General features: G+C 34.1%; 1 protein-coding gene across 1 annotated transcript in view; it reads left to right on the top strand.

Annotated features, from left to right (window-relative positions):
* Positions 1 to 22,527, top strand: part of LOC140452397 (cubilin-like) — a 76,283-nt gene that overhangs the window by 6,490 nt on the left and 47,266 nt on the right. Inside the window, exons 4-18 of the mRNA XM_072546621.1 lie at positions 2,995 to 3,098; positions 3,802 to 3,943; positions 4,741 to 4,876; positions 5,582 to 5,682; positions 7,544 to 7,670; positions 9,750 to 10,073; positions 11,928 to 12,115; positions 12,231 to 12,402; positions 13,245 to 13,320; positions 14,110 to 14,215; positions 15,019 to 15,187; positions 17,368 to 17,546; positions 19,592 to 19,745; positions 20,660 to 20,847; positions 21,808 to 21,976. Coding sequence (XP_072402722.1) covers positions 2,995 to 3,098; positions 3,802 to 3,943; positions 4,741 to 4,876; positions 5,582 to 5,682; positions 7,544 to 7,670; positions 9,750 to 10,073; positions 11,928 to 12,115; positions 12,231 to 12,402; positions 13,245 to 13,320; positions 14,110 to 14,215; positions 15,019 to 15,187; positions 17,368 to 17,546; positions 19,592 to 19,745; positions 20,660 to 20,847; positions 21,808 to 21,976 — 2,335 coding nt within the window. The remainder of the gene's footprint in view (positions 1 to 2,994; positions 3,099 to 3,801; positions 3,944 to 4,740; positions 4,877 to 5,581; positions 5,683 to 7,543; positions 7,671 to 9,749; positions 10,074 to 11,927; positions 12,116 to 12,230; positions 12,403 to 13,244; positions 13,321 to 14,109; positions 14,216 to 15,018; positions 15,188 to 17,367; positions 17,547 to 19,591; positions 19,746 to 20,659; positions 20,848 to 21,807; positions 21,977 to 22,527) is intronic.

Below are 22,527 nucleotides of genomic sequence, written 5' to 3'. Positions count from 1 at the left end.
TGGTGAAATTGTAAAGTGTTTTCTAACACAATTACCCCATATTAAAATCATTTTCAAGCCCTTGAAAATCTTACAACCCTTGCAAGCAACTCCTAAATTGAAAAAATCACAAAAAAATACTTTGGTATGACATAAAAAGATGTAAGTATAGAGTAAGTAATATTTTATATTCTCTATAATAGTTATTAAATTTTTAACCCCCTTTCAACCCTTGAAAACTACCCCTTGATAAAAAATTGTTAAAAAATTTTTTTTGATAAAATGAAAAGGATTTAAATATTATTCCACACTCTCGAAAATGATTATCATATTATTAAGCTTTTCTACCCTTAAAACTGCCCCTAAATTAAAACAGTAAATATATATGATTACATATTTAAAAATAATTTAATTTAGAGTAAAAAATTGCCATTTATTGAATAAAATATTTACAAATTATATAAAATTGTACTATTATTATTAAAATGTAATATTATTATTCATGACTCAATGTCGGAGCCATATTATGTATATATATATATATATATATATATATACACATTACAATGATTTTGGGTCTCTATTATACTGCGTACTTTCAGATTGTTCCAAATATTCACACTCCGAAATTTTCAGTTACCAAGTAGAAAAAAATATGATAAGTTTTTGGACCATAACTCCTTTAAGTTTCATGCTATCACAATTTATAAAAAACTATTGTAAAGGTAATTAAGAGAGCTACAACATCCTTTATTGCAATATATAGTAAAAAACCTTTTTCTAAAACGGTGAATGGTTAAAGGGCTTTAGAGAGGCTGTGATTGTGCTGCCACGCGCTCTTTAAATTATCATTTCTCTGTCAATTTTTGTTTGACAGAAAAACAAAAAAACCAAATTGTTTGTCAGAAAAATACCTAAATTTTTTATCCCTACACTTATATACGTATCTGTCGTCATTTTTGAGATATTATGAAAAAAAAGGTGGTTTTTTAAAAATTTCAAATTTTTTTTTAATCGTGACTTTTTTGAAAAATATGTGTCCTGAAGCAGCCAAACTGATACAACCCATCAAACTCTTCACAATAAAGTTAATTCTAGGCGGAATACGATTAATTTTAATTTTGGTGGAAATGGCACTTATGAAACCCATTGATTTAAAAGAAAAAACATTAGATGCTCCTCTTATTTGCAATACAGCTCACTTATTTTACGTGCAAAAGACTTTTAGTAGTGCTCATTTTAAAGCTTATTTCAAGCACTACAAAACCTTTTTTATTAGAATGGCTAAAATGCATCTGCTCGCCGCTAGATGGCATTGGCCACATCGATTAAATTTCAGACAAAATAAAAAACGGCTTTGATCTTTAATATCTAGCTTAATATTGCACTTAGAATACTTTATAAAAAACCAAATTGTTCATTTTTTTACCTGCTACAATTTTGCTTTTTATAAAATTTTCGATAAAACGTATATTTTTGGAGATATTTGGAAAAAATCGATGAAAAACGTGAAAAAATTGCGAATTTTCAATTGCCAATAACTTGAAAAGTATTGGATTTTTCGAAAAACTTTATTTTGAAAAAAAAAAATTCACCCCCGAGAAGGGGTGGCAACCACTCCCAGGGTGGTTGCGGAGTTCAAATCATTTTCACTTTTGAAGTTAAGGGTAAGACGAACCTAATTCCAAAATTGTATGCAATTCGGTTCACAGTAAAAAAATTCGGAGCAATAATGCTTCAATGCCTGCACTATAACACTCATAGTCAAACTAGGTGGTCTATAAATGTTTGGGGTAGTATTTTTGGCAATTATGTGATTGGTCTACATTTTTTTGATGGTCGTGTGAATGGTGTCATATATCTGGATTTTCTAAATAATCATTTGCCAATACTACTGCAAAATGAACCGCTTAATATTCGACAACGAATGTAGTTATTACACGACGGTGCTCCAGGTCACCACACTGCTTCTATTCACAATCATCTAAATAATAACTTTCCTGAGAGGTGGATAGGCAGAGGAGGACCAACTGTTTGGCCACCACGATCACTGGAATTCTCCAAAATTGATTTTTTCGTGTGGGGCTATATAAAAAAACTTGTATACCAGAAGCCTCCAACAAAGCCGGACTTACAAATGTTAAGAAATGTGGCTCGGTCATTTGAATATCGGTTACAAACTTGTATAGACGTTGAAGGTGGACATTTTAAACATTTACTTTAGACTTATTTCCCTAATATCACATTAATTGTTACATTTTATTATGGTTTATATTTGTTGTTAGTTACTTATTGAATAAAAAGAATTTTGTTATATTATCATTCAATACTCAATGCTTATTTCTAATTACAAAAATTGAATGCATTCTCGAAATTTGAAGAAAACTAAAAATATCTCGGAAAATAATGAGTTTAGGTATAGAGCTATATAAAAATAAAAGAGTATCCTAAATACAATACTTCTAAAAAATCAAATACAGGGTGATCCATTTAATAAAATTAAGAAAATACTAATTTCGTTTTGTAGTTCACTCTGTATACAAATTTTAGTCAATGATTTCAATTAACCTTAATTTAAAAACTTCAATATATTGTTTACCTTATTATATAAAATAAATAATTGTTTATGCATTACTTCTTTATATACATGGTGTCGATTTCATAGGGATTTCGAAATAAAAATGATCATAACTTGTTAAATACTCTGTATAGTAATACAAAGCCCAATATTATAAGAACAAGAATTATAAGAGAAATATAAATATGACAAAATATATAGGGTGTCCCATTTAAAAAATTGTATGTTTGCTATACCTACCACTTAGTTATTAATCACCCTGTAGAATTCCACATATTTTCCAAGTATGGAGAATATCATTGCCTACATTTTTTCTTAATAAGTTTTTTGGATATCTTGTACCACAATGGAATGATCGACCGATGTCGTACTAAAAACTCACCCTGTATATATACAAAAAGTTTATAATAGAAAAAATGATTTTTATTGTATTTTAGGGTTCTGACTGCACTGTTGATGTGAACGAATGTAACAGATTTCAAGGTACTGATTTGGGTTGTCAAAATGGTGGAGTCTGTGTAAATACAGTTGGTTCTTACAGGTATGTATAATACTTTTATTGAAGGTAGTTCTACTTTTTTTTCAGCAGAATTGTGGAATCTTGTATCATCTGTGTGTTCGGATATATATGTGCTCGGAGCCACTTGGTAGTATCCCAAAAATGTTTGCTGCCGACCATCTAATATCCTACAGTCATGCGATGACTGTAAATTCTTTTTTTTGCTTGTTATAACTTTCTAAATCCTGTTTGTTTTTTGCAGCACTTCAGCCTTATTCCATCCAATATACCTGTTATCATCTTTGCTTTCATGTGTGCTGTGTATATTTTCCCTGTGAGAGTTATGTTGTGTTCGGATGCAGACTTATTTCCGATCTCTGACCTACCACTGGAAGTGTTTTGTAGCTAATCTTCTTCTGGAAATTTAGTCAACTGTTTTATTGCTGTGTATTGCCCGGTAACTTAGAACCTACACTATTTTGACACTGTTATATTCCACCAGTTAATAGAATTCTTCTCGGCATTCCCACACTAGCCTAGAATTCACTTTAGGGCTTTTAAGGTTGTAGGAATATTCACCACTGCTAAATATTGCTACATCCGACTCTTATGCAGTTGTAGACACGTCTGTGTGACTTAGTAAAGGAGAATTCTGTAAAACATTTTAAGCACATTATGAAGTTTGAAATTTTCTATCCCTAAAGCACAAAAATCTAAATTAAATTAACGCACTATTCTGTTTTAGATGTGATTGTGTAAACGGATATATTGGTCTACACTGTCTAAGGAAAAGTGTTGACTGTGCTACAGCTGAAACAGAACTTTGTGGACATGGAACCTGTATATCACAAAATAACCAAAACGGCTACAAATGTTTATGTGATCCGGTAAGTATATAGTTAAGTGTTTTAGTATTCTAAGTTCCTGAAAACTAAGACCTTGCTCACATGTTTGTGCAGAGGTGATCTGATTCTGTGAATCTTTTAATTTTGTTAAGAATAAATATGGCTAAATGCTTTTGGCTCTATGTTAAAAATGTGGCACTTTTTGAGCCAAAAGTACATAATATTATCAATCCAGAAAATTTTTACAGCTTTTAGCATCTGATGTATCTTACATTGAAATAAATAAGCGTGAAGACGTTTCGAGTTCTCAACACAGCCTGGCTTTATTCATAAAATAGTATACATGGTTACCAACCTTTACAGATGATTAATACCAACCATTTAATATAATATTTTGGTATATTCTAACAATGTAAAGAGGCATGTACTGAAAAAAGAATCACTAGGAGACCCACTAAAGACCTAGATACTTAATTAAGATATGAAGTTAAAATTAGATTATAGATGGGAGTAAAAAATATACGGAGATTTAAAAAGGAGGTTATTAGGCGAAAAAGAACCAATAACAAATTAATGCAAAGATGTGGGCAATAAAAAATAACGATACTAAAATTCAAAGATTAAAATGGCTGGAGCGTACAGCTAGATTGATACAAGGAAGAATTAATAAACACATAAACTTATACAAGAGAGTGCCCTCTAAAAAAATGAAGACGGTAAAAATAGATCTGAAATTATTGAGACTACACGATTGGTACAAGCCTAGCATAGGATAGAAATAAATGGAAGAAAGCTATTGAAACTTATTTAATTGATTTCATTATCTATTGATTTTTTAGGGTTGGACAACAGACGGTAAAACTTTAGCTTGCAACGTAGATGTGAATGAATGTTCACTGAACCATCCACCATGTGCACCCAATGTTGAATGCGTTAATGTCCCAGGATCATTTTACTGCGGTCATTGTCCTCCAGGTAAGGCGATATTAATTTCTTTAATAATTACAAAAAATTAGCCTTTGTGTTGTGTCTTTGTCGGGTCTTGTTTCTGAGGCATATGTCATTATTGGTCTTACACTGGCTTTAGAAACTCTTGACTTCACCCAGCTTAGTACCCTACTGACAGACTTTAAACCATACAGCTCATAGAAACAGAATATTAAAACCTGATTTGTTAAAAATATATAAAGTAATGTTTAATAACGCTTCACTGGTGCCAAGACCAAGTTATCATATCAGATATCAGTGTTGTATTTTCGGTAGATATAGTTTGAGGTTTTGGTTCAGATAACTTGATTATCAGATTCAATTTTAGCCAATCGTTCGGTAGTTCTCTATTACTAAGCATGTAATGAGATGAAAAAGATATACCCCACTTCAGGTAATAATGCAAGATAAAATAGAGGGAAAGAGATCGATAGGAAAGCGAAGAATGTCATTGTTAAGAAACCTCCATTTGAATGCGCTTCCTTAGAGTTGTTTAGGGCGGCAGCATCAAAGATAGGAGTATTTGTAATGATTGCTAACGTCCTCCGGCAGATCACACCAAAAGAAAAATCATTGTTAAATTTGTAAAAACTATGACAATTTGACTTTATATTATTTATATAACAATGTTTCATATTTTGATATTAAAATCTCTTTGATTCACACACATGAACAGGTTGTTTTTGATTTCAGGTTTTACTGGAAACGGATATCACTGTATAGACATAGATGAATGTGTAACTAATAATGGAGGTTGTAGCATGAATCCACTCGTGTTATGTCTAAATACTCATGTAAGTAAAAACTTATTGATTGTAGGTTAATTTCGGTTAATCACCTCCTTCTCAAAAAGGTTTATCTGAACTATAACACAAGCTGTACAGAAAAAAAACCTGCATTAACTAGTGACTTTTTGACACCAGCATAGCGTTATGAAAGGCAATGTCTGGAGTAACCTCCAAGAGTTTGCAACTCCAAACTGTTGGTTATAATTTTTTATGGCACTTTTAAATTGCAAAAACCGTAGTTTTAAAATGAGTACAAAATTATGAAAGTACATAATATCCACCATAAAATCCAGTTTACTATGGAACTAAGAAAACGAACAACTACCATTTTTAGATGTGTTAATAATAAAGACGGAAGACGGGCACATAGGACACCCAGTATATCGAAAACACACACATACCGACAGATATCAACATGCCGATTCACCGATCACCATCCTGCACAATTACATTCAGACATTAAAACGCTGATGACACAATCCGAAAGACTTACAGAAGAAGAACATAAAAATAAAAAAATGCATAATGTGAAAACAGCGCTTAGAAAAACGGATTCTCAACATATACCATTGAAAAGGCTCATAATGCTCAAGAAAGAATTAAGAACCCAATAGAAGACGCAAAACCGATTGTAAAAGCCATTCTACCATATGTAAAGGGTACAACAGAGAAAATTTGGAGAGGGCTAAGAAAACACAAAATAGAAACGATATTTAATAGCGACAGAAAAATCTAAATAAATAAATTAAAAATAAAAAAAAATTTTACCATTGGCCAAAATAAAAATTTGGTTAGAAAAACAAGGAGCATACGAGATTTTATGTGGGGATTGTGACAAATAGTACATCGGACAAACCAACCGAAGAATCAATGTTAGACGAGAAGAACATCGAAAGGAGAGAAAAAAGTTGTCCCTTGCACAACATGTCTCAAACATAGGACATACAATAAACCTAAAACAAACGAACAGTGACAAAAGGAAGAAAACGCGAAATCAAACAATCAATAGAAATAGAAAAAAATTCCAACAGTGTAAACCAAAGAGATGAGACCCAAAGACTTCCAATAACATGGAAAACGATATTAAAGAAAAAGTCAAAAATACCACAGATCACAAAACTGTTTAGTAGGACCCTCCTACCTACACACGGACAGGACCAATCACAAAAAGCTTTGCCAAGGACCGTTCAAGCAAGCGCGCTTCGATCAGGTATATAAGTATAACTTGTCATCGTACCAGTCTGTGGACTAGTACGCATTTCGATGCGCATCGCCCCGCCTCGAATTTTCCCATTGGCTCTTGACCTGGAAATCCCTATTTATCGCTCGAACAGCGGTGATATTGGTGATTTTCAGGCCAGCCAGGTCAGTCCCTCACGGGCTCTCCGAGAGCTTAGTGCTCTCGGGGCTCTGCTTCCTGCATTTATTTTCCATACTCTGTGGCTGAGAATTGTTTCAACTTAACTTGGTGTTTTATTTCGACGAAGAAATTGTCATGTAAGAAATATCTTGCCTTTTTCAAGGCAAGACATCAAAGTCCATAACCCGAAAATGGACTTAAGTAGAGGAGCTCTCGACAGTATATTCGAAGCCCTCTACAGAGCACCCGGAGACAACAGAAGGTGGTTAGACCCTTATTTGTTCCCCCGAGGTGACAAACTGCATCGACCAGGAAAGTCAGTTTACTTCAAGCACCAGCAAGGGGGGTTCTTACCTGACTTGACAATGGCAAATGTGACCTAATAAAAATTGATTTTTTTTATTTTTTCAGATCATTACAGACACAAATAACATAATATTTCTAGGAATTTTAAAGTTTTAAAATATATTTACGGTTTTTGTAGACGAGTTTGATTTTTTTTTGTAGGGATCCAGAAGTTGTGGACCTTGTCCCTCGGGATATTTAGGAAATGGTATATCTTGTACCTATCAAGGTATATGTAATATCAATAATGGAGGTTGTCATCGATTGGCCACTTGTTCTGATAGTTCAAGTAAGTATTTTACATTTTATTTTTACATTAAGGACGTTTATGCTCATTTGCTTGTATAGAAGAATCTCTATCATTAATCTCTTTTAAACTACAAAGGATGATTCTTCTTCAAAGAATGGTAGTTCAGTTAAGCACAGATTCAATTTATGTATCAGATCATTCTTCTTCTTCTTCTAGTGCCGTCTCCACTAATGAAGGTTGGCTATAACCATTGCAAATTCGTTTCTATCTTCTGCTTTTCTTAACAGCGTCTGTGTGTTTAACCCGGTCCAGTCGCGAATGTTTTTCAGCCAGGATATTTGTCGTCTCTGGACCCCTTCTTCCTTCGATTTTACCCTTTATAATAAGCTGCGACAACTTGTACTCATCATTTCTAAGTATGTGCCCCAAATATGCTGTCTTTCGCCTTTTAATGGTGGTCAAAAGTTCTCTGTCTCTTTCCATTCTGTGCAAGACCATTTCGTTCGTAATATGATCGGTCCATGGTATCTAAAAAAATTCTCCTAAAAAGTCACATCTCAAAAGTTTCCAGTTTTCTCATTAAGTCAACATTAACAGTCCAGGCTTCGACACCATAAAGAATAATAGAGTAGATATAACATTTTACCATCCGATATCGGATTTGCAGATTGAGTCTTTGGTTACTCAGAAATTTCCTCATTTTAGAAAGGCTGCTCTTGATTGCTCTATTCTTGAGCGAATTTCTGATTTCGGATTCAGATCTTCCGTAATCCAGACTAGTAAGTATTTCATTTTGTCCACTTGCTCAATATCTTCATTTTTTATCTGGATCCTTGTAATGACTTTGCCCCTCTTACTGATAACCATGGTTTTTGTTTTCTTTCCTTGTTCGAACAAACTACTTACATTCCATGTCCCGAAGTTTAAAAAGGATTTGTTCTCTATATAGTTAGTTGCCACATTCGGGTGGCTCCTCATCGCGGAGATTCTTAGCACCCCTCGACTATTAAAGGTCCGCCGCGGACTAGGGGCCATATGATTGGCCTTACTTTGCATGGTTATTGTTCTAGGGAAATCTGACGATCTTTAATATAGTGGTTTCCCGTTGCCTTCTACATCCTTATGCCGTTGACCACTAATAGGTTCATCCGCCTTTGGAGACAATTTCTCTACCCCAGGACAAAAAAAAGCCCTACCACTTACTAACTCATCCGCCCGAAGCCGTTGGTCAGTTAGTGGGGGATTGCTTATACCGGCAATCACTCGGTGAGTCAGATCATTACCCTCCTGTTTCAGTAGTTGTGAGGGCAGAAGTATGTTGACTTTTAATGATAAATATTTTCTTCAGCAAAACATTCCCTAATGTCAGTCGTAACATCGTCTAGTGTTGAAATAAAAACAGTTCTTTTCCAATATGTTATAGCATCATCATTATGATCGCAGTTTTCCCTGTGTCTTTGTCTGCCTGTAAGACTAGGAACACTTATCTCTACGTCTAACTCTTCCATAACTGCCTTCGCCTCTTCAGAATTAGCTCTCATGCCATAGTACACCTTGACGTCGAATCTGATTTTGCTTTTGCCATCTCGACGTCCAAGCTAGTACCTTGTAAGATTTTATTGACTGGACATATTATGCTCATAATGTCACTCAGTGTAAACAGCTTGATAATAAACTCCTAATTATAGAGAGCTTGAAGCAGAATATTGGCTTTGGCAGCCGTTGTTCTATCCCTCCAACACTGTATCTCTTTAAGAACTTTGCAAATTCTTCTTTTATTTAGAAGGTTATTTTTGGGTGAAAGAACTTCGATTTTTTATCAAAATTATTCAGTTTCCGGATTGAACCGCGTCCAATTTGGCTCCGCCTAGCTTTTAACTTCCTCTCTCTCTCTCTCTCTCTCTCTCTCTCTCTCTCTCTCTCTATATATATATATATATATATATATACTCGATAGGTATATATATATATATATATATATATATATATATATATATATATATATATATATATATATATATACCTATCGAATTAAAAAGTACAAATATCTTTGGATGTAGGCCCCTGCTTTATTTATGGTTTCTTCTCTTCTCTAAAATTATAAAATATTTTTTACAGCTTTAGGTACAGTGCAGTGCGTATGTCCATTGGGATACGCCGGCAGCGGCGTTGGTCCAAACGGTTGTGTTCGTACAAGCGTTCCTTTACATGCCTGCCAACCAAACCCATGCGTTCATGGACGCTGTTCAGTTGCTGATGATGGAAACTATCACTGCGATTGTTACAGGTATTACACAGGCGCCACTTGCGCCACTTTGAAATCAAACGCTTGTACACCGAATCCATGTAGTAATAACGGCGAATGTCAAAGCGTTAATAATAGACTAAAATGTATTTGTAAGTCTGGATTTACTGGAACATACTGTCAAACTCAATTGCAAGGTAAGATTTATTTTTAAACTACTATATTTGTTTAAGAAATTAAAGCAGTTTTACTTTATTAACTATTTTAAAAGTTTATTTGTGTTAAAAGTTTGTTTATTTTTAATCCTTTAAGTGATAGTAGTAGCAATAGCTATCATACAAGTTTAAAGTTTATTTTGGAACGATAGTCGCGCGAAACTGAGCGTTACGAACTTCACTTGATCTTTTGAGTATCTCTGATAAGAATGCATACCACGTCAACAAGGAATGCGCGCGAAAATCAGACATGATGATTTAGTCGGTATGTATAGCTACCAGTGCGCATTTACGTTTACCATATTTCACCAAAAACAGGTGATTTGTGCGTCTTCGTATACAAATATCCAGGTTCAAAATGTAGCAGTGTAGCCGCCAATCTCCCCTATTCGGTGCACATAGATGCTACGCACGTGAACCAGCAGTCAGAGTTCACCTTTAGAACAAAAGATCCGGCTCGAAGGACCAAATCTGTAGCTTACGCTTGAAGTGTTCTGTATTTGCTGAATTAAAATGAAACTGCACTATAAATGCTTTGTATTTATTGCAATAAAAATAGCACAATGATTTTGTGTGTCTTTTGTTCTGAAGGTGAACTCTGACTGCTGGTTCACGTGCGTAGCATCTATGCGCACCGAATTTAAACTCAAGTAGGGAAGATTGGCGCGTACAATCAGTGTGTGGTGATCTCCACTAAATCGTCTACATCTCTGCGAGAAACATTGCGACTCCTTCCTATGCGATAGGTAATTTGTACACCATTGTTTTTCATTTTGTTTCTGTCTCTTGTACGAACCTCCAAAAACTCCCTACATTGTGTTACACGTGATCTCCATTTTACATTATACAATATATTTTTGATTTCCTTAATTTTCCTCCTTGAATTCCTAGGTTCCTTTCTGATTCCAACAACTCTAACGTTTGGAATCTTTTATCTTGCATTGACTTATAGGTCGGTACCTTTCTACTATCTCCAATGTAATTTTCATATAATCTCCTGGATTTGTTATCCCATTTCTTCTTCTTAAGGTGCCTTCTCCATTACCAAAGGTTGGCTATAACTACAGCAAATTGCTCTCTATCTTGAGCTGTTCTTAGTATCGAATGTGTGTCCATGCCAGTCCAGTCTCTTACATTCTTCAACCAGGAGCATTTTCTTCTTCCTGGACCTCTTCTTCCTTCCACTTTCCCTTCCATTATAAGTCGTAGGAAGTTGTATTTTTCTCCTCTGTAAATATGTCCTAGATAACTCGTTTTTCTGTTTTTTACAATATTTAGGAGTTCTCTCTCAGTACCCATTCTTCTTAGCACCTCGTTGTTGGTCACGTGCTCTGTCCAAGATATCCTCAGCATTCTTCGAAAAACCCACATCTCAAAGGCTTCTATACGCCTCATATTTGTAATTCCGAGAGTCCATGTTTCCACTACGTATAGCAATATGGAATGAATAAACGTTTTTACAAATTGGTATCGGATATCCAACGATATCCCATTTAGTTATACTTTTTCTGGCTATTAATTTGCTCCAGGATTCCGTGTTAATTCCTATACCTCCGATTGCTTTTAGGCATTCATGAAATATGTCGTGTATTGTTTTAGGGGCTCTAGCTGATGCTTCCTTTACTTCTTGCGCTTGGAGCATCCTGTCAATTAATTTAAACAACATCATCCTTGGGTTTTTACACTATTTTCTATGCATTGTCCAGGGTACTTCATAATTTGCATCGGGTACTCTAATTATTATTTGTAAAATTGAAACGACGTATCGTGTCAATCAATATTATCCATTTTATCTAATGAATTCCATTATAATGTTTTTTTGGTAAATTTTTGTAGGTTGTGGCGGTTATTTAAAAGGCGATAATGGTACCTTAAAATTCCCAGCTGGAGATTTTTCTTCGTATAATCATCGCTCTAGCTGCGCATGGAAAATTATGTTAAATTCAACGAACAAGGTTATCAAAATAAACTTCACGAACTTCGATTTAGAAGAGTCACCTAATTGTGGAAATGATTGGTTGGAGGTAAGTGATTATATTTTTCCTTATCATTTTACTTTCCTCCTGAAGGTTGCCAATCAACTACAGAACTCCGACTCTTCCATTTTAACTATTTCTGTTAGTAAAATACTTATTTTAGATCCACGATGGCCCAAATACGGTGGCTCATACTATGGGTAGATTCTGCGGAAACAAATTACCTTTGAATGGAAGCTTGACGTCAACACATGATACTCTGTATTTGTGGTTTAGATCTGATGAAACAATTTCTAAAGATGGATTCCAACTTACTTGGACAGCAGAAAATCCACGTAAGAATGTTTTATTTTATACTATCAATATTTAAAATATATCTAGTAGCATAATTTTGTATTTATTTTTACATTTAGTTGTTTTTTTAGGATTAGGCCAACCTTTACTTATCTTACTACTTATTTAAAATAATCTTCACAAACTTTACTTAATAAGGTGTCTTCTTGAGTTGCCTTTTCCAAATAATAATTGTTGTTTCCTTTATTCTCGTAGCTGTTAATCAATGTACATGACTCTCAATTAAAGTTTTCTATCATTTCTGTTGTAATAAAGTTGGGTCGAAATAAATCTGCTATATGTTGAAAGGTTCAGAGATCTGATGACGTATTATCGCGCTTGATTTACCAAAATCATTGTTTAATGTCTAGTAAATCTAATGTATTTTCAAATCTTGGTATTAATTGAAAATCTCTTATAATTACTTTATTTATGTCATTAGGATCTAAACAAACTCTCGATAGAGGATCCGTCAGGTTTTTCAACTAAACTAGACCATTTTTTAGGTTCAAAAACCTTTGTTTATCATTTTGTTCAAATCTTTTTTAAAGATATTTAAAAGTACTTGAGGTAACCTTCTATATGACTCCGTTTATGGCGGTTTTATGACTCCTTCGGCATTCTTATTTATTTTTATTGTATAATATTAAGCAAATGCACCGAACCCTTCACAGATTTCATCATTATTTTTCATAAATTCAGTTTTGTTACTTACTTTCACCATATCTACTTTACTATTGATATTTGCTTAATAATGTTTACTTCTTTCGGTATCGGTATAAAACTCTTTTTTATAGACTACTTTATTTTATTTATTGCTAATGCATGTTTTACAAATTTGTAGAATGCGATGAAGTAATTACAGCAACACATGGGTCTATTCAATCACCTGGTTCTCCTGGAAATTATCCATTAAATCGGTAAGTTAGCTACTAGTTTTGGGTCCAGTAATTTAAAAAACCGCGATAACGTCCAATCATGGTGTTTCATCTGTTGCAGCCAGTATTATATTTGATAAAGGAATCGAATAAAGGAAATTGTCTTTCAAAGAGGAGAAAAGACTCACTATTATGAGAGGAGAAAAGTACTGTCTGCTTAGACTCATAATCCAAGGAAAAATCTCGGGAAAGAGAAATGTGGGACGTAGGAGGATTTCCTGGTTGCGAAATTTAAGGGAGTGGTATGGGTGCAGTTCAATACAGTTGTTCAGAGCTGCAGCCAACAAAGTAAAGATTGCTGTGATGGTAGCCAACCTCCGATAGGAGACGGTACTGCAAGAAGTCTTTCAAAATATTGAATATTGATTCGCCCTTTGTGTCTGTTGCCAAAGTTCTCGTAAAGAGAAATTCTTGGATTTCTTGATCCTTAACAAACTGAACATATGCTAATAAGAGTGCTTCATTACCAGGTAACGTTGATTCGTTTATCTGAATTAAGAAACGGTTAGTTTGCAGATAAGTGCACAAGAAATCTTGAACATCATGGCTCATTTCAGCAATAGGTATTTGAACTGTGTTGATGCTCATAGAAATTCTTTTGATTATATTATGTACCAGGCTAGGGAAGAACAGGTTTATTTATGATGCGCATATATATAATAAACAACCAAAACCTCTTTCTCAGTTTATCAATCGACAAATAATAATAATTACACTGTTAATACACATGTCAAACATTTGTGAGAATTGATAAAATATGTTTCTTTTTAGTGACTGTCACTGGAAAATGCTAGCAAAATATGACAAACGTTATATGTTTCACTTCTTTTCGTTAAATATAGGCGATAATAAAGATTGTAGTGGTGACTATTTGGAGGTAAGTAGACTCTAAAAATGTGTCCTAAATAAGAATGTTTACACACTAAATTTTCATCCATTTACAAATTCTTAGAGCAACTGGTTTTTCGCTTCTTCGAAATTTAATTCAATCCACCCGACGCAACTTAGGCACAACAGATTCCCTACTTTTTAAAACTTACAATGACATCCACTTTCACAATATCCATCCATTATTATGGGACACTTTCTCACCAAAAGGTCCAACACATTTCTGACAACAATCTTTTACTGTTGTATGAAATTTCTCAGATATTCACATATCCGATTCAGCTCCCAAAGCTTAATCAAAAGGCTTTAATTTTTCTGTCACTCCTCTTTTCATCCCAACTGAGAAAATTATTTGTCAAACTGAAGAAGCTACTTCTCATCTTCATTCCAACCAAGCCGAAATTGCCAGACAAGATGTCGCCAGAATTCTCTGTACTTCCAAACCTCCACCACTAAATATCAGTCTTTCAGAAAAACATTGTCATCCTTCCGGCCGATAAAGGTAATGCCACCGTCATTCTCAACTCTTCTAATTATTTCTGTTTTGTTTTATCTGTTGTAAGTTTTAATTTTTTTAAAATTACGTTTATTGGACATTGCCCCTTCTAGCCTAACACCCTTCAAATATAAACGTTTATTCGATTGTTTACGATATGAGCTTTTTGTTCACTCGTTGACGCCCTTGTTATGCACAGGTAGTTCCAACCATTAATACTTAAAGCATCCAATAATATAGTATCACTATCTAGAAATACCAACTGGTCTATATAAATATGTTTTTGTATTTTTTAGTTCTTTCCAAAGTTATTACCCTCATCAGGAGATCCAACGTTCGCTAAATTCTGTAACAGTTCCAGTCCCGAACCATTTTATTCTCCAGGAAACAGAGTCAGCATACATTTCCACTCAGATAATAAAAATACCTATCCCGGGTTTCAGATAACTTATTCTGTTGTAGAAGGTGAGTGCATATTTAACATTTTTTAAAGACAGTTTCTTTATGAAAATTTTGCTTTTTTCCTGGAAATTTTTTTCAGACGGAATTGGTCAATTGGCATTGCCAAAACGATAACCTATAAAAAAAAAGAGAAAAAGATAATTTTATGAAGAAAAAAAGAATTATTGAGTGCGCAGAAGAAAATATGTACAAAATTAAAATTAAAAAATCATAAAAAATTATATATGCAGGTTCTGTTTTAGTCCTAGCTTATATTCTCTATTTTGGACTTAATCAAAAATTATTGCCCCACAGGCCATAAAATAAATATTAAAAAATTACACAAATGCGTCTCTCATTTGTTTTTTCAAATCATATCCTCTATATGTGTCATTATTGGTCTTCCACTTCTTTTTCGAGCTTCCCGTAGCTAGATAATGTGATGCCTAGATATTTAAACTCCATTACTTGTTGTATTATCTGACCTTCCAGCTCCAATTTACATCTTGGTAAATTTGCTGCTCATGCATTTTGTCTTTTTTGGGGAAATTAACATGGCAAATTTTCTGGCGGTTATAATAAGTTGGTGCTGCATACGTTGTAGATCATCTTCACTTTCAGAGAGTAGTATTACGTCGTCTGCGTAGCAGATTATTTTAAATTGTTTTTCTCCCCTTTGGTATCCTTTTTTAGTTCTTACTTTTTTTATTATTTCATCCATAATCAGGTTGAGAAATAGACGACTCAAAGAATCTCCTTGTCTTATCCCATTGCTAGCTTCAATAGGGTCAGTTAGATCTTCTACTTTTACTTTTATTGTGTTGTTTTGGTAGATATTTTCGATCGTTTTGATTAATCCTAAAGGTATGTCTCTTGTATACAATAAGTAGATAACGTCCTTTAATTTGACCCAGTCAAATGCTTTATTAAGGTTCACGAAACATAGATATGCCAGTTTGTTGTATTCTAATGATTTCTCTTGCACTTGCTTCATTATAAATATAGCGTTGATGCATGATCTTCCCGACCTAAAACCTTGTTGTTCTTCTGCTAGTATTCTAATTTCATTCAGTTTATTTGTTATCACTGTGGTTGTTAATTTTAGTGTTGTGTTTAATGAATTAATTCCTGTGTAATTTTTCGGGTCTGATTTGTCTCCTTTTTTGAAGAGAGGTATTAGGATGCTTCATCTTTATACTTGAGGAATCCTGTTTTGTTATATTATTTTTTGGATTGGTTTTAGTAGTTCTTCAGTCAGATCTGGTCCTCCGTACTTTAGGAGTTCATTCGGTATTCTGTCTTCTCCTGGTGATTTTCTGTTTTTTTAATTTTCTCAATGCTTCCTTTACCTATTCCTCCTCAATATTTATTTCTTCGTTTTTCGTCACTTCTGTGTATAAGTGTTAGTGTTATGATCTAATGGCTATATTATATTTAGAAGTAACTTTGACAGTTTGCTGCAAGGAGAACCTATATTGCTGCAAATTGGTCTGAGGGATATGTTTAATTTGTGTATTTTTGAGACTCCGTATATAGATGCGGTGTCCTGGTGTAGTGGGGTAGGGGTAATAGTATTCTTCTTTGGTGGTCTGTCAGTGTCTACTCCTTAAATTTAGTGTTTTGTATATTTTATTCTCCATGGACTTGGTTAGGTTCTTTTGTAGTTTTATGTATGGTCCATTTGTGACTAATTCTTGGATTTTCTCCTGGTATTGAATTTGTTCCGTGATTACAGTTGAGTTATCCTGGACAGCTGGAAAGATGATTGTAGACTGATATTTTAGAGCTTTAATGTTCTTCTTTACTTACATTTACTTTCGATTTTGTACTTTTTTCTAATTCCCTTGTGTACAGTACTCCATATTATTCTTTTTCACGTGACGAACGTGCCGATTGGGCTGTTTATATATTATCTTACCTTTATTTATCATACAAAATTGTCAAAAATTGATGTTTTTCAAAAAAAGATGTTTAAATAAATGAATTAATTAATCTGAAATTTTAATAAAAATAATTAAAAAATATACATATATAAATACTTACGTTTTTCACCGTACTCTGTAATCTTTTGGTACTTCATTATCATATCTCTTAAATATTGGTGAATGTAATTTATATACCATTAAAAGCTAGTTTTTGAGTATTGTAAGCTCAAATGGAGTTTGGTACACCATATAATGGATATTTCTTTACTTGTCTTCTAGGGGTTCCAGGTTGTGGAGGTGTTCATACTGCCACAGAAGGCGTAATTACTTCATCACATCCGGACTTTGGTGAACTAACCATTTGCCAGTACAAAATTCAAGGAAGTTCTGACACTAAAATTAGAATAAATTTTGCGCGTTTTGACTTACAAGAGGGGTGCAGCTTTAATTATGTAGAGGTAATTTAAATTTTAATCTTGATATAAAACTTAAAAAATATCTTTACAGTTATATTTTCGTCAATATCTACTAAAATGGCTGAAACGTATGTTAAATTTCGTAAATATCGGTTTAATATATAATAATGTGTTAATCCGCAATAACACAGTTAAGAATGGCAAAGTGACAGGCCCTGATAATATACAAGCAGAACTACTCAAAATAATGGACATCGAATCAATAGCAATAATCGCAAAGATATTCAACAATATATACAACTCTGAAGAAATCCCAACAGAATGGCTGAAATCTGAGTTTATTGCACTTCCAAAAAAAAACCGGGAGCCAAAAAATGCGAAGATTACCGTACTATAAGCCTCATGAGTCATCTAAAATTGTTCCTAAAGATAATTCATAAGAGAATCTACAAGCTGTGTGAAAGTCAAATTTCCCCCAACCAGTTCGGGTTCACAAATGCTGTTGGTACTATAGAGGTTTTGTTCTCAGTACAAGTCTTATTCCAAAGATGCAGAGACGTCAACTGCGACGTATACGCATGTCTGGTTGATTACTTGAAAGCGTTTGATTGAGTACAGCACGCCAAGATCATGCAAATACTAAAAGAAGCAGGAATTAACAACCAAGAACTGAAAATAATTAGAAATCTTTACTGGAATCAGACAGCAAATCTCAGAGTTGAAGGTGAACACACTGACTATGTGAAAATCATACATGGAGTGAGGCAAGGCTCTATTTTGTCTCCTCTAATCTTCAATCTGTACTCTCAAAGAATATTTATGAAGCTTTGCACTAAACTGAAAAAGGTATTCTACTAAATGGTTACTGGCTAAACAACATCAGATATGCAGATGACACCATAGTATTTGCGGACAACTTAGAAGACCTAAAAGTTCTTATAAACAAAATCATGTATTACAGTCAACAATATGGACTCAATATAAACGTTAAGAAGACAAAGCTTATGATAATTAGCAAGAAAAGGATAACAGAAGGTCAACTCTACGTCAACCAATCCCCTGTAGAGAGAGTGACGCACTACAACTACCTCGGCACCATAATATATGAAGAATGAACTAACAATCAGGAGATTAGAGCACGCATCGGAAAAGCTAGATCCACCTTCAATTAGATGGGGGCCTTCTTTAAGAGTCACAACCGCTCTCTTGATACAAAAGTAAGAATGCTGCGATGCTACGTCTTCTCTGTCCTTTTTTATGGTGTTGAATCGTGGATTTTGAACGAAGATATGTGCAGAAAACTGGAAGCGTTTGAAATGTGGCTATATTGAAGAATACTTAAGATCCCGTGGACTAACCGAGTCACAAATGAGGAGGTCCTCAGAAGAATCAATAAGAATCGAGAGGTACTGACCACTATCAAAACTCGAAAGTTACAATTCTTCGGACATATTATGCGAAATGTATCCAGATATGCTCTCCTTCAAACCATCCTGCAAGGAAAAATATTTGGAAAACGAGGTTCAAGAAGAAGAAGAACATCTTGGTTAAAGAACCTCAGAATCTGGTTCAATACATCTGTGCAGCTTTTCCGCACTGCTGCAGATAAGATAAAGATTGCCATGATGATCACCAACAATCGTAACGGATAGGCACATCAAGAAGAAGAATATAATAATAATTTTGCAATCCAGGGTCTGCAAAAAATGCAAACCAAAGGTGTTCCTGATGTGAGTTGACTAACTCGAAAAACGTGTAGAGCAGTGGTGGAGTTCTGACACAAAGGAAATGCAATCGTCTACTTTTATACTTCAACTGTTAAAATGAGAACTCAATCCTTCCGTTTTTATCAGAGATCAACCTTTCCATCACCTCTTCGTTGAACTCAGAAATTTTTCCAACTAAAGTTTTTTCGATGGACAACAGTCACATTTTATTCCTTAGTAACGTCTTGATCAATTTCAAAGCTGAAATACAGCTATCATTTGCATCGTTGTTAAAATAAGCAAAACTTTGTTCACAAATAATCAAAAAGAATCAGACTTTTTAAGTTCTACCATAATAGTAAAACTTATCTTTATCTTTAGTTGCACGATGGACCAGACGAGAATTCGCCTTCGCTCGGAAGATTTTGTGGAAATAATTTACCTCATGCATTTATTTCACAAGGTAATCAATTGACAATTGTGTCAGCGTCAACCGGTGGTGAAAACAAAGGATGGGCTATTGAATACGTTACTGGTAAGTTTTATTAACCCTCCACATCGATTACAGTATTTTCGGTCGTTGAATTCCAACCTTATATACTCCGTATTGTTATACAATGTACTTTCTACCCCTATTTTCCGTTCTAATATAGATGGAAGATACTTTTATTATTCATCTTTTAATACATGACCCAAGTACTACATTTTTTTTCTTGTAAAAATATGGATATGGATAATCCATATGGCAATATCTGAAAATATCATAGGATGTTGCTAAAGAGCATTTCCAGGATGATGCCTCATTAAGTTCCAAATGACGATACCCTTCAGAGAGATCAAATACAGAGAAATTGTTCGATATCTTCACATTTAGTCGACAGCCAGTTTCCTTCAGCTTTTCTGCATTTTTTCCTAAAAATTTTTAATTTTATTGAGCTTCTTGTATTCAGTTGTGTTTGTTTTGTGATATCACGTCTCATTCATTAACTCTATAACTTCTTTGTTCTTGCTATTTTTCGTAAATACGATGGGTTTTTATTGGATCTTGATTACTTTTGTTTTTAAAGCACTCCGGCTTTCTTCAATATCTTCATTTCGTACTAGGTACGCTATTGTTTATATTTTTTCCCGACCATGAGACTTATCTTTCTTCTTTTGATTTTTTACTTGATGAAATGCATTTTTTTCTTGTCCTTTTTTCTCTTTTGACATTCAGAAACTACTTGAGATATGTATCCATTACAATTGTACTGCGGTCGCTGTATGTCTGCATTAGTGTAGGTTTTTATGGATTTTATATACTTCTTAAACTTCAAGTCAACTATAATGAATTCAATTTGATTCCTGACGATTCATTCTTATCCTCCACATTTCTAAATAGTTATAAATAACCATAATCTATTTATATATTAATAAAGTAGGTAGTAAGCCTAAAGTTTGTTTTATTAGTTTGTAGCAAAGTCCTCACAGACGAAAGTGGATCTTTGAACGTACTTCCAAATAGTTACGACATATTTGATTGTATTTATCAGATCCAAAGACCTCCTGGTAACATTATAATACTTTTTATGAAGGTTATGTTGCCATCACGTATATTCATAAGAGATACAACCTCACGGTACTCCAAGTTTGTTGAGGTAAGTTGTATTTTTGTTGTAACTAAAATTTTTAACGTACTAACATTACATATAAACTGTTTGATATGTTGTTCGGCCAAACATATTACCCTAACATGTAATAAACTCGGTCCACTCGTTGTTCTATTTATAATTGGTTGATGGCTATTTTCCTGTATCCATTGTTAGTTTTATTGGTTATCCATATATTATTATATTGTCTATTTCTTATATATTGTATTATTCGTGCCGATATTCTTTTATATATAACAGGAGCCTTCAAAATAGTACTTTAGAGGTTGCCACAGGTCTCTCCCGCTCAGATATGACACCAGAACTAATCTTCACTGAGAATATTAACACAATTATACTATCCATAGAATACAAAGTCCCAAACATTATTAGGGACCTAATATGGTTCACTGATGAATCTAAAACTGTCCAAAGTACCAGATGAGGCGTTTTTGGACAAACATGTGATTATAACAAATCTCACAGCCTAGGTCAATATACAATTGTATACAAATGACTGAAGTTTTTGCTTTGGTCGCCTACATTAATGAAATCATCGATGGAGACCTCAAAGCAAAGATAATCAACATTTATACAGATAGCCAAGCAGTTATTCTGGCCATAAATAATCTGCTCACTAAAGTAAAACTGGTGAGAAACTGCAAAGATCTACTCAACAATCTGGGAAAAGACAGTCTTCTTCTTCCTCAGCTTTCCTCTTTTCAGGGGTCGCTTTTCCTTACTCTTCGTTGCCACTCATTTCTATATAACAGGTCTTCTTCACCTAAACCTTTCTCTCTCAAGTCCTGTGATAAACGATATAAACTAACTGATTTCTTTTGCATGTCTTCTTCAAATATTTGGGTTCCAATATTTGTTTGGCTGGAAATTTTATAAACTTTATAATAAAAATAAAAATGTGAAAAGTTATTTTTGTGTGAAAAGTGTTTTATATGTTTTGCATTTTAGGTACGAGACGGTGACAATGAAAATTCAACTCTAATTGGTAAATACACCGGTATTACAAATGTAAATCTCACTTCAACACACAATTTTCTCTGGATAAGAGTACGGAATTTCAGAAGATTCACCGACAGGAACAATCAAGTTTCTTTACAATACACCTCAATGGATGTTGGTAAGTACACTAAAAGCAAAATAGATATCTAAACTGTACAGATTGCACCACTGAGCATGGCAATCTTCTCGTACTTGTCCTAAGATCGCCAACATAAACCATCCATCTGAGCAGACGCCCAATATCGCATCAGCTAAGTCCAAGATAGCACATATATCGTCCTACTATATGGCAACTACTTTATTGTATATCCACTTTCATAATCTGCGCAATCGTTCAATGTACCCAATCATCCTAAGGTTTTGGTGTACGTTCATTCCAAGATAACTCACATACTGCCCCATTAATCACATTTATTGTGGACTCAGTTCTAGTTCTCTTTTATTCTTCCATTATCTATACTATCGTCTTGTTCATATCTGTTTTCAGTTCATCTCTGTAGCCGTTCGTATCGACGGCTACGACCGTTAAATCTTCGGCGCGAACCACGTGCTGTAACTCAGCTGCTTCTGCATGCGCAACAGCTCATCACAATAGATGTCCCACAGGAGTGGTCTCAAGACTAATTTGGAACGCCGGCAATTATGTGAAAACTCTCCTCCTTGGTTAAC

This window comes from Diabrotica undecimpunctata, chromosome 10, assembly GCF_040954645.1.
Source record: "Diabrotica undecimpunctata isolate CICGRU chromosome 10, icDiaUnde3, whole genome shotgun sequence".
Taxonomy (NCBI): Eukaryota; Metazoa; Arthropoda; class Insecta; order Coleoptera; family Chrysomelidae; genus Diabrotica; species Diabrotica undecimpunctata.
This window is presented reverse-complemented; position numbering and strand designations above follow the sequence as displayed.